A 12,358-nucleotide genomic window follows, 5' to 3' on the forward strand; every position below is an offset into this window, starting at 1 on the left:
TTTTTTAGTTATGCTTATTTGTTTTGACCATTCGCCACACAACACATATGCGCATTCGAAATTAAGTCAAAATATTAAAACGTTTCGAGCCTTAAGTAAGCCAGACCTACTGACAATATTTATATAGATTGAAAGTATATCAATTAAGTTTTATGAAATTGTTCAAAACCTGAAAAAAAACTTCTACATTTACAGTTTTGGATTAGTGGAACAATGTCTTTTAAAGCAGTACGCAATTTTTCTGTTTTATTTCTGTGCATTGTGGTGCAAAAGTCTTCAGCTGAAGAATGGCACAAACTGGACAACGTCGAATATCTGGTGAATTCCGATTTTGTCAACTTTGACGAGGCTTATTCCACTTGTGCTTCTATGAATGCAACATTAGCCAAAATTACCTCCTCAAGGATTCAACACTTTATTGAGGGGTTTATAGGTGCTTAAAGTTTTATGTTTTGATATATCTACCAATTGCGTATTATTTAATTAATTTAAAAAATTTTGCTGGAATGCTAATATTTTGTATCTAATGTTAGTTTTATTTTATCTGAACGTAAACTGCTGACAGTGAAAAAAAAAATATTGTTCAAAGGTTTAAAAGAATTTAACGTGCTATATTTTATTTTAGAGCAAAATCAAGGCAAATATATCGCTTTGAAACGCAACCCCAAAACAAAAACATTTCAATGGTTTGATGGGTCGGTGTTGAAAAAAACTCAATGGTCTTGCGGAGAACCAAACAACTTAATTGGCGACGAGAATTGTGTAACTATGGGTGCTCAGGCGAGGAAGCATCTTTGGAACGATGTTCGGTGCTCTAAAAAAGCAGGATTCCTTTGTGAAAGACCCGCTGGTAATTTAAACTAATAGAATCATTTATTAAGTTTTATTTACCAAGTAATTTGTTTAAACCGGTGTAATGATTCAGACAATTTGATTAAAAAAACAATGTTTCCGTAATGACTGTTTAGCCTTTCGAAAGACTTTTAGATCTCAGGATATATACATGTAGAGTTATATATATATATATACTAAACGATCTTAAATAACTGTATATATCAATGAATGTGCTGTTGCTGCCAGGCATTGTTTCAATTGTGCAATTGTTCTTCCGGCAAAATTTTATTAAAAACCCAACGTTTCGATCGCCTATTCGGGCAATCTTCTTCAGGGCAATATAATTGAAACCAAAGGCGGAAACATCTATATACAAAACCCGAATAGGTGGTCAAAATGTTGGTACTTTAATAAAAATTTTGCCAGAAGAACAATTGTACAATTGACATTATATATACCCTTACCTATAATAAAGCAATCCAAATGCTAGTTATTACGTCTAATAATATGGCATTAGAAAGCCAGAGAAAAATCAACTGGGTTATTATGAACATTTTAAACTTTAGTAGGCTATTATAGTTGTTCATAAAATTAATTTACTATTAAATGACGCCAAACTTGTTTTTCTTCAATACTAAAAATATATCTTTTTGATGTTTAAAGGCCTTAAAATACAGGCTTCAGTTTATTTAAAGTATTTTTATATGTATACGAAAAATAAAACTCATAATTGCTGTTCAGCATTAAAAATTAAAAGACACATATTTTATCATGTAGGCCTATATCTTACTTCTGTTAAGTTCAAATTATATAGCAAGCATTCATAGTGTTACACTTTATAATAATTTTATGTAGGTAATTAAATATATTCTGTTTAACACCCTTGTGGCTCTGGGTCCTGTGGATAGATCACTGCAACATTTGTTCATTTTTTGGTTTTCCTTTGCGTTTAAAGTGACGACATCGAAGTCTATAGCAGCTACATTACAACGAACAACATCGACAACAGCAACAACAACCATGAACACAACAGCAATAACAACAGAAATAGAAATAACATCTGATCTGGCTTCAATTGCAAGTAAAACATCAAGTGTACTACCAACACCATGGCACCAACACCAAGCCATATCATTGAGAACCCAAACGAAAATCGTGAAGAGGAAAGACAGAGTACAAAGTAATTTATTAAACAAAGGGCTGAAATAACCATTGAGCAAAATAAGCACATGGTTAGAGCACCAAGGGAGGGGGACCACAATTTTCATAGCCGAATTTTCAATGGTGCCTTAGAGTTTCGTGAAATGATTCACGTTTGTCAGACGACTCAGACCTCATAGTGAACCAAATGAAATAAATTTTTGCCTTATTTTTCTTTCTCTAATATCATCCTAAACTTCTCAATATTTTCGATGGAAAATATTTTGCGTGGTTTAATCTCTTTCTGTTCTGAATGACACATGTACCGACTCAAAGACTTCAGTGCTTTGGTCTTCATAACATCATGTTCCGGCCGTAATAACTGGTCAAATAGTTTTAGATTTATTTGAGGCCTACCATTTACGACAACATTTTGAAATTGCAGCTATTACTAATCAACATTTGTTATCCAAATTTAAAATTGCAAGTAATCTCGTCGGGTTTTATAAATATTATACATATAGGACATGGAAATAAAAGTAATTGATACTTAATTTACCTTGTTGTAAGATAATTTTATTTAAATTAAAGAAACACTTATTTATAAACTGATTGGTTAACTTTTTTTTAGTTTGATTATAGCAGTATAAATATTGTTCATGAGTTGAATGGTGATTTTATATCTCCGGTACAGATTCTACCCAAACAACTCAAACAGAGAGAAACAATGGAACACTGGTTGTTGTAGCTGTGGTCTTGACCCTGGTGTTTTTAATCATCTGCATCGCCTTCGCATATATCTGTCTCAAAATAGTGTGAGTTTAAGTCATACTATACGCGAATCTAACTTTTGAATAAACTCTACGCTACACAATTTTTTTAGATAACTTTTTACATTTTTTTGGTTGCTAAAAAAATGTCATTTTATATCTTTCCGGCATTGTCAAACACCAAATTTATTGTTTATGATTCATAGGTGTTCCTTTGCGAAACCTGGAGAAATTCAAGTGGACCAATCAACAAAGGTCCCAAGAAACGACAAATCTGCCTCGGTAAAGATAAGTGCTGGTAAGATCACTATTTATCTAAAGTAATTTTATTGTTTATCTAAAATATTACCTATAGTCTTGTCTTCATTATGCTGTTCTCGAACAAACAAACATGTATGAATCCCCATGATTTTTATTCATATTATCTACGTGTTTTTGATACATTGCCTTTCTAAAGTAATTTCCGACGAGACACGAAAATCATTGTAGTTATACTGCACGGATCAACTTATTGTTTTTCATGGGTGATTAATACTAGTTTACCCTAATAGCGTGCCACAAATTCCATTTACATATTTAAGAAAAATTCTGTTAAACTGTACCTTTGAAATACACTAAATTAGAAGAGTTTCTAACAATTATTTAATTTGGGAATATGTAATACTTTTTTGACCCCAATTATGGGAATACTTAACAAAAGGCAATTTGCTGATCGGATAAAACCTTACGACCAACAAAGTGGTTTTCTAATTTAGCAATAGAGGAATAACCTATAATTGTAATCAATTTCAGTATACACTGCGAAAGTAAAACACAGAAGAACACAATAACTTGTAACATGAACACTTTAAAAAAGTTAAGAGTTACACACGAAATGTTTCAAATTACAGATCAAGAACATGATGACGGCAAAAACCTTCACATGGCATCATACCCTGCGTTTTCCTCAGATGAGGGTGACATAGAAATACCCGGCTGTGTCGAAGTTTGATCCCCGGTTGCAATATCTAAGGCGTCGGTGAAGAACTGTACAAAAGCTTAACATCTGCTTACAACAACCTAAAACTTTTACCCACTTTTGAATGCTTGATATGTGATAGCACACGTGATAAGATATTAATCAGAAAACAATTAAACACAGGCAAGTGTTTTTAACGTCAATCGAATCTTTATTCTATTTGTTTTATTGTTAGGCACTTTTCGCTTTGGTGAATTTTAATTGTTAGGCACTGTCCGCTTTGGCAAAAGTAGTTTACGGGTTTCCTTGTTATTTATTTACTCGCTTAAAATGACATGTACGCATTAAAGTTCTATTAATTTAAAATTATGATTTTGTATTTCGTGAAATTGGGAAAACCGTGCGGTTTCATAACTTTTTTCATGCCTTTGTGCCTTTTGTAAACCTTCCTGATGAAGAATGTTGATTGCACATTTAGTTCTGTATTTAAAACGCACAAAATCGTATCATTAAATGTATTGTTGTGATCTGCAGTGTTTTTTTAACCTTTGTTTACCTTGCAAGTATATTAACAGATTCCAAGTTTTTTTCTCTTTTTTCAGGCATAGTTGTCAGATATGTACACATTTGTCTTTTTTTTATCGATAACATCATACCAACTTTGCCTCTTTGGCTAACTGCCGGCGAATTAACACGTTTAATTAATTATTATTAACATCAAACACCAAATTAGGATGAAAATAAAGCTTTCGCTATTCAAATAAAATGTAAATTTAAATGAATAAGTTATAAGTTGGTTACTACACCCAATAGAAAATTAGGATATATTAAATAAGCACATTTAGAGAAAGATCATCGACATAGCGGCCATGACCGACAAACGAATTCAAATTTAAAAGAACAAAAATAAATCACTTAATATTATGTTAAGGTCTTAAGTAGAAATTTTTATTATAGTTGGTTAGTAAATTTTTGGGACCGCGTTTGAATAGTTTCCACGTTTAAGCGTCTATATTAAAGTTACCATGTTTTTTCATTTTCAATTTTGTCGGTAATGTCTACTAGATAATTTTAAATTTACATGTAATTTTCCAAGTTTTATTGTTTATGAATTTTGTTTTTTCTATAATGTATCGATTTTTTTTTCTAAAATTATTTTTTGCTGGATAATTGTTGTCTTAAATAACTGCAGTAATTTAAGATTTAATAAATTGTTTTCGTAACCAGTTGAATTTTGATTGTAAAGTATAGGGCATCTTCGTCTGACAAGAAAGTATGTTTGAAAAATTATGCTGTGAATTGATTTAAATAGTTTATAATTTGTTTGGTTATTAGGCAATTTAGGATTAAATGTTTTAGGTTGTCTTCAAATGATTTACAAAAACTAAAATTTAATTTGATTGGTAATTATAAAACGTGCTATAGGAAGAACTAAGCACATATTTTTGTTCACTAAATGTTAGTATTTGCCACGGTTTAGTGAATAGGTGTTTGCAATGTATATACTAGTGATGTCAACCGCGCAGCGTTTGCGGCTGCTTGTGCGGTTTAGCCATGTAACCCCACAGCGGCGCGTGAATAAATCTAAAAATTGCCGCGCCGTGCCACATGCCGCGTGCGGCATGTCAAAGTTATATTTTTTGTTAATTGAAACTAAATAGCAAGTAGTCTGCTCATGGGTGTTCCATTCCTAAACAATTAGCTGCTGTCCGTCCTTTTTCGTTCGAACTAGCTTTCTAGGTGTTAGCTAGTGTTTATGTGTTGGAACATATATTGCTTTTAGTGCTCAAATTTTGTACGGTGCAGCGCAGCTTGCGAACAACTTATTAAGTTGCGGTGCGGGCAGCGAACAAAAATTTTATATTCTCACCATCTCTATAGTCTATGCTTTCTCCTCAGAAATGAAACAAACGGTGCAACAATTGGTTTTGAATTCGCTCTAAACATGTGCCAGTGTGTGGCTTAGATCGGTAGAGGAGGAATTGTATAGACAAGGTCGACGTCATAGATAGAATTTCAGCGCTAATTATGTTGACAGGATGTCGCTTTAATATGTTATCATAATAAATTGTTTTGAGTGTGTCTTTCGAATTTTGGCAATCACTAACAACCGCGTTATATATAGCTAATAATTTAGAATAGCAAGTCAAACGTGCAAGCTGCAAATCACAACATTGTAGAATATTTAAAGTTTTTAAACCGACGGCAAAAAAAGATGATTATAAGTAACGTTACTCTGCTCGGCATCAGGAAAAATCCTTGGTTAGCAAGGCGAATTCAGCAGTTGAGAAACAACACAACAAGCTACCAAAGAGCAGTAAACGCTTTGTATAAATACAAGGACATAGACATGTTTGGCGATATCCCTTATGGGATTCTCTTTAAAGAAACCATGCAGCAATTTCTTCACGGACTTGACGTGGACGAGAAGGACCTTAATAAGATGAACGCGGTCCATGTCACAGGCACCAAAGGCAAGGGTTCGACTTGCGCTTTCGTTGAGGGCATTTTGCAGCGTCACGGAGTGAAAACCGGATTTCTTTCTTCTCCGCATCTGGTTGAAGTAAGAGAAAGAATCAGAATCGACGGGAAAACGATTTCGAGGCAACTTTTTGCCGATTACTTTTGGGAGGTCGACAAACGATTAAAGGCCAGCGCAAGCCAGCGAACCGTTCCGTTTCCGGATTTTTATAACTTCATCACCGCCATGTCGTTTTACGTCTTCAAGCACGAAAACGTGGATGCAGCTGTACTGGAGGTGTCAATAGGCGGTGCCTACGACATCACAAACGTAGTTCCCAGGCCGACCGTGTGTGGGGTTTCTTCAATCGGAGTGGACCACATAAAGCTGTTGGGCAACAGTGTCGAGTCCATCGCGTGGCACAAAGCAGGGATTTTCAAGCCTGGCTCGCCAGCCTTCACTGTTAGGCAACCGATTGACGCCGTGAAGATTCTCCACGATGTGGCTTTGGAGAAAAACGCGCCGCTCACGGTTGTTCCCAACCTTGCGAATTGCGACAATCAGACAGGAAAGGTTAGACTTTCGCTTGCGGGCAAACACCAAGAGCTTAACGCTTCCCTCGCCGTTCACTTGGCGAACCAATGGCTGCGCACGCATCTTGGTTTGGGCGCCGGCTTAGGGCTGGATCACATCGGCGAAAAGCACAAAGATGCGCTGGAGAACTGCGAGTTAAACGGCAGGTCACAGGTCATCAAGTTCGACACGACGACTTTTTATTTGGATGGCGCGCACACGATGCGTAGCGTGATGTGCGCCAAGACTTGGTTCGAGAAGGAAGCAAAGCAGGAAGAAGCGAACTTAAGGAAAGTCTGCGAGCGAGTGCTGGTCTTTAACATCACGTTACAAAGGAACGCCTTCAATCACCTGGCCTTGCTGCAAAGCTGCAACTTTTCACGCGCCGCCTTCGTCTCAAACGTTATTTTCGACACCAACAAGGCCGAATGTTTGGAAAACCAACAGGACGAGCAGGATTTAATAGACAGGAACAAAGACGCGTGGTTGGAATTGCAGCGAATGGCAGGTTGGTGAGAGAATTTACGTAAAACATACATTTTTGGAAAAGTTTTGTTATTATTTAACACTGTGTTTTGTTATTTAAATGTGTGAGTTTTTTTAGGGTAAAGATAAAACTAAACACATATTTGGATAAATCGGTTCTGTACTTCTGTATAGAACGACAGGCTTGTTCCGATTCACCCCCGCTAAATTTCTACGCCAAACGAACCACTTTCAATAGCAAAAATATTTGGAGACAACTAACATTAAAGAAGCGAAAAACTACTTTTTCAACCTTTGCACAGAACCCCAAGACTTTGCACAAATACTGTTTTGTAGGTGATATTGTGTATTGTTATTTAGAAACCCACAGTTATCGATGAACGTAAAACTTATGACCAAAGAATAGCTAATTTCTTATACTGCTTATTTGCCGTTTACCGAGGTTAAAATAGAGTTGGTAGATTCTGCAATCAAATAAACACAGATATAAAAATAAATCATCATTGTACTAGTTTTTTGTGGACGAAATCGGCTAAACGGTTTAACCCGATCAATAACATGTATTCGCTAGTGGGATCCATCAGTTTTTAGATAAAAAATTCTAAACGCTGCTAAATAAATCGTGCAAATTAGTTACTTTTTCCGGTATGCAGAACCTCAACACATGCCTGAAGATTCCATATCCACTCATGAAAGCATCGAGGAATTTGTTGTGTCTATTTCGAAAGGCCGTGATCGGAGCTTGATGGGAAAGATGTCGGGTGACGCCAATCATCAAAGGCCAAACAAAAGCAGCCGGCATCTGCAAGTGCTGGTTACGGGAAGCCTGAAACTAGTTGGCGGCTTTTTAACGATTCTTCAGGCCGGAAACTAGCAAAACGGTCGTGTTTTTTTTTTAAATGAGAGATTGTGACAGAAAAATTTCCTGCCACCCACGATTTACCTAATTTTGAATTTCTAAAAAACGTTGTTCCAGAATTTACGCAGAAAGGCAACAGTTGTTCTACTAACAAGACCGAATTGTCCAGTTGTTCCCAAAGGAAGCCACTTGACCCTTTATTTTTATGCCCCTGAAAATGTTACTTCGTATAATGTGACTGCGCGGTTCTCAATCCTTTTTGAATCATGCCGTATGACTAAGATTTGTTCCAATCAAGTAAATATTTTAGCATTTTGCAAGCTATGGCTTAAATGACTATTATATGCTTACTTTTGTTGTATTATTTCGTTAGTAACTTTGTTTAAAAGCTTCTATAGTCAACTAACCCGCCTTTCTAAGTTAGGAGTAGGTTTATGAAAGTATAGTACCTTTATCAATTTCGTTTAGTCCATGTTCTGTAGTACAATATTGCAGCAGCATAATGAAGACATATGGGTTACAAGACAAAGTTCTTATTTATCAATGTGGTATATGAATTTAGTAATAGGGTTATATATTAGTTTAATGACGTGGTTCTACAACCAACTATTTACGGAGCTAGTTAAAAGCTGTATTGTTTTAATTACCGTTCAGTAGTTAAAACGTTTTAGCTAAACTATTCATTTAATATACGTGTTTTTTTTATTGTGCTCATATTACGGAGGCTAATGGCAATAAATTTAAATACGAATTTCCGGCGAAATTTATACGTTTATTAATTAGCTTTGTTTATCAAACATATAACAAGCCTTTCATACAGAAGGCCCCCACCTTACACCGTTAGTAAATATCTCATTAAAGCGCAATGTTCGTATAGATAAAATGAATTAGGTGAAGTAAAACATAATACAAAGTACGTTGGTGTGGCAAAAAAAAAAAAAGAAACGGCAGCTAATTCGTCAATACAAAACTGACACGTGCAGTGTCGTGCACAAACAGGCAAAGTCAGGCTTGACGAATGGAAAATCAACGCCGAAACAAAAAAGGACGATACCACGCCTTAACGTGTAAGCTAATCAACTCAGAAAAAGCTCAAGACAAATTTACGAATACTTCAACCCAATAATATTTTTGGGGGGTTTTATGCACGTTGGTAACATATACCATGTTAATATGCCTCTTTATTAGCATTCATTTACGTTTTTCTGTTTCCAAATCTTGTAATGTTTGGCTGTACAGCACCGTTCTCAAATATATACACATGAATACGAATCTGCATTCAATTTAGCATTGTCTGACAAAATTATAAGTTACGTTTTTTAACAGAGCACATTGCAGTTGAAATGCTTTTTAATAACAATAAAGAGAATATAGCAAACGAACTCAACGTGCTAGTTGTGACCATGGTATTTAAAAGAACAATTCGGCAAAAGTATTTTTTAAGGGAGTATTTCTTTATGAAAATGTGTTGTTTTTATCCAGTAAACTACACTTATGTAGAACTCGCAAAAATACAAAAGCATCGTGTTTTTACGTGCGGATAAGTATAGTGCTATATCAGGGGTGGGCAAATGTATTCAATGGAAGAGCCAATTGCAAAAAATACAAGTACCAAAGAGCCTCAGAATTATTTCAATACAAAACCGGTAAATTATGCATGGCAGTTTGCCCACCCCTGTGCTATATAGTAAATTGTTTGTACAAAATGGATTATTGTTGCCGGTCCTCAATAGTAATGCAAAAGTATTTTCCATGGGATTTACAAAATTTTAGGCTTCTGCAATTTCAGTGGTTGATGGTCGCTATTTACCTACTGATTCTCGACGAACTTGAAAAACGAAATCACTTAGAATCACTTTTCAAACCAAAACACTACCGGTACTGTAACATTTTTTTCGGTTTTGTGTGATTTACAAGGATTTAATACTGTCTAAAATCGACGTAATCCCCTTCAGCGACTATCTGTGAAAAAATCGCTTTCTTTGCGTGCGCATAAGTATAGTGTTTTATAGCAAATTGTTTGTACAAAATGCATTATTGTTGTAGGTCCCTAATAGTAATAATACGTATTTAATATAAGATCTACAAAATTTTATGTTTTTTTGCGATTTTAGTGGTTGATGGTCGCTATTTAGCGATTGATTATCGACGAACTTGAAAAACCGACCCTCTTCAAAATATATAAATGAGAGTAACATCCTGCTTGCAAATTACAAAACATGAAAATTTAACCATTATTGTAAACTCGGTTTTACATTATTGGAACAGAGATTTATATATTTAATGTTATTTGTCCGCATTTAAACGTCACATTTAAGAAAAGTGGACATTCAAAATATATATCAAATATAAATGAATAAATGTAGACGTAGAATCACTTTCAAAATCAAAAAAACCTTCAGCGACTATATGCAAAAGCATCGGTTCTTTGCGTGCGCATAAGTACAGTGCTTTATAGTAAATTTTTGTACGAAATGCATAATAATCGTTGCAAGGCCCTATAATAGTAGTACATATTGATTTACTATATGTGATTTACAAAGCTTTCACACTATTAGTGGTAAACGATCGGTATTTAGTGTTTGTTTCTCAAATAATTTTCAGCAGAAGACTGAAAAAATGAGAACGTTTAAAATGCATAATTGACGAAAACTATACCAGCCGAAAATTACGAAATTTCTCCATTGATTTTCTTAATTCGCTGTTACGTTACTCAATTTTAGAACAGAAATTTATCTTCGTGGTTTTATTTTTCAACTTTAAACGTCAACAAGCAATCCGAAAGTCCAAATGGATGTTAGATACATGAATAAAATCGTCGTGGGGTCACTTTCGAAATCAAAACGCAACTATAGCATAATAATTTTCGATTTTGTGTGATTTACAAGGATTTAATACTGATTAAAATCAACGTAAGCATGTTCACCGGTCTTTTCTTTTGAATAACTGGCATCATGAGTTGGCCTGAACTCGACGTATCCTCCATCATCTGCACTTTGACTCGACTGACCATCCTCCGGGTTTTTTGGTGGATTAAACTCTACATTTCCACCATAACCAGTCTTTTGACTTGACTGGCCAGCTACAGATTTATTTTGCGGAATAAACTCAAGATAACCTTGATTGTCGACTTGCGCCACTTGATTGAGAAATATTGGATAGGGCTCTATGTAACTGGGTTCTTCGTTTTTTGATACACCTATAGATAAAATGTAATTGTTCTTTGTGGTGCAAAACTTGGGATATTTTAGCCACCTTGTATACTTTGACAATCAAATAACGTATAACAGTGTTCCTCAACCTTTTGGTCGCGACCCAAAATTTGCCCACCGACTAGTGTATAGTTTAATATGGTTAACTTTATTGAGATTGGTTCTCAGCATGTTTTTCACGAAAATTGTGGAAGCAATACGACGGCGTGACCCATATTTAATAAAACTGACTGTATTATTGCTGCTGTATAATCTCTTCCTTGTTCACTTTTAAATAATTGGGTCGGCAAAGCGTCGCCGTTATGCTTACGCTTAGTACTTGGATCCCTGCAAAAATAACTTGTGAGTCACTGACTTGCAAGATACCTATAGAGTATAGACTATAATAGTTACAATATGTGTTACCTTGGTGTGTAATATAAGAGCATTCGTGGTTCGATGAATTTGAAATCGGTACTTGATTCGTTGTCTCAGTCGGCGGGTGGGCGTCACTTTTCTTACTGAAGAGGTCCAAATGTTTGTTTAAGGTTCCATGCTTAAGCACGCTTTATTTTAACAGGCATACATCAAATTTATTAAAACACTGTACCATCAATAAATACAGTCGGATTGTATTATCGCATTTCAACACTGAAAGTTAATAAGATGTCAAGTGGATCAATAAGAGTTATTGTTTTAAATGATAGTTGTGCTTAAAGCAAATCTTTTTCTGATGATTACAACAAATGCGCATTTCACTGTCTTAAAACGATTTGCGTATAATGAAAAATCTTTGAAAAAAAAAACTTTAAATAGTGTTGAATTTGTTTTATGTGCTGATTATAGGTTATGAGTTTTTAAGCGGAGCAGTTAAAAAAGTCAAACTTTACAGCATATGTTTTATTGTGTTGACTGTGATTCCAATAGTTTTTACGGGTCGATGTTGTTGTCAGTGAAATATACTTACCAGTTTTTGCGATGTAGCAAAAAAATGCTGATGCAAATGAATAGTAAAAACACGACGGAGAGATAAATGAGAACCGCAATGCTGCCCCTCGTCCTCACAGATTGCGCTACTAAACATAC

The 12,358-nt window shown here is 35.0% G+C and overlaps 1 protein-coding gene and 1 pseudogene across 1 annotated transcript; both read left to right on the forward strand.

The window, feature by feature from the left end:
• Positions 1-213: 213 nt before the first annotated feature.
• LOC146163355 (uncharacterized) lies at positions 214-4,209 on the forward strand. Its single transcript, XM_083382865.1, has 6 exons — positions 214-433; positions 626-850; positions 1,790-1,915; positions 2,669-2,789; positions 2,951-3,042; positions 3,635-4,209. The coding sequence occupies exons 1-6, from the start codon at positions 214-216 to the stop codon at positions 3,733-3,735; spliced, it is 885 nt and encodes a 294-aa protein (XP_083238991.1). The 3' UTR covers positions 3,736-4,209.
• A 1,843-nt stretch (positions 4,210-6,052) lies between these two features.
• LOC146163356 (folylpolyglutamate synthase, mitochondrial pseudogene) lies at positions 6,053-8,096 on the forward strand (annotated as a pseudogene).
• The last annotated feature ends 4,262 nt before the right edge of the window (positions 8,097-12,358 follow it).

This window comes from Ascidiella aspersa, chromosome 2 (assembly GCF_963924565.1).
Source record: "Ascidiella aspersa chromosome 2, kaAscAspe10.2, whole genome shotgun sequence".
NCBI classification, from domain to species: domain Eukaryota; kingdom Metazoa; phylum Chordata; class Ascidiacea; order Phlebobranchia; family Ascidiidae; genus Ascidiella; species Ascidiella aspersa.

Excerpts from the sequence above, each read along its gene's own strand:
- LOC146163355 (XM_083382865.1), top strand. The coding sequence starts at position 214 with ATGTCTTTTAAAGCAGTACGCAATTTTTCTGTTTTATTTCTGTGCATT. Across the intron at positions 434-625 it reads CTTTATTGAGGGGTTTATAG|AGCAAAATCAAGGCAAATAT; the intron begins GTGCTTAAAGTT and ends ATTTTATTTTAG. Across the intron at positions 3,043-3,634 it reads CTCGGTAAAGATAAGTGCTG|ATCAAGAACATGATGACGGC; the intron begins GTAAGATCACTA and ends TTCAAATTACAG.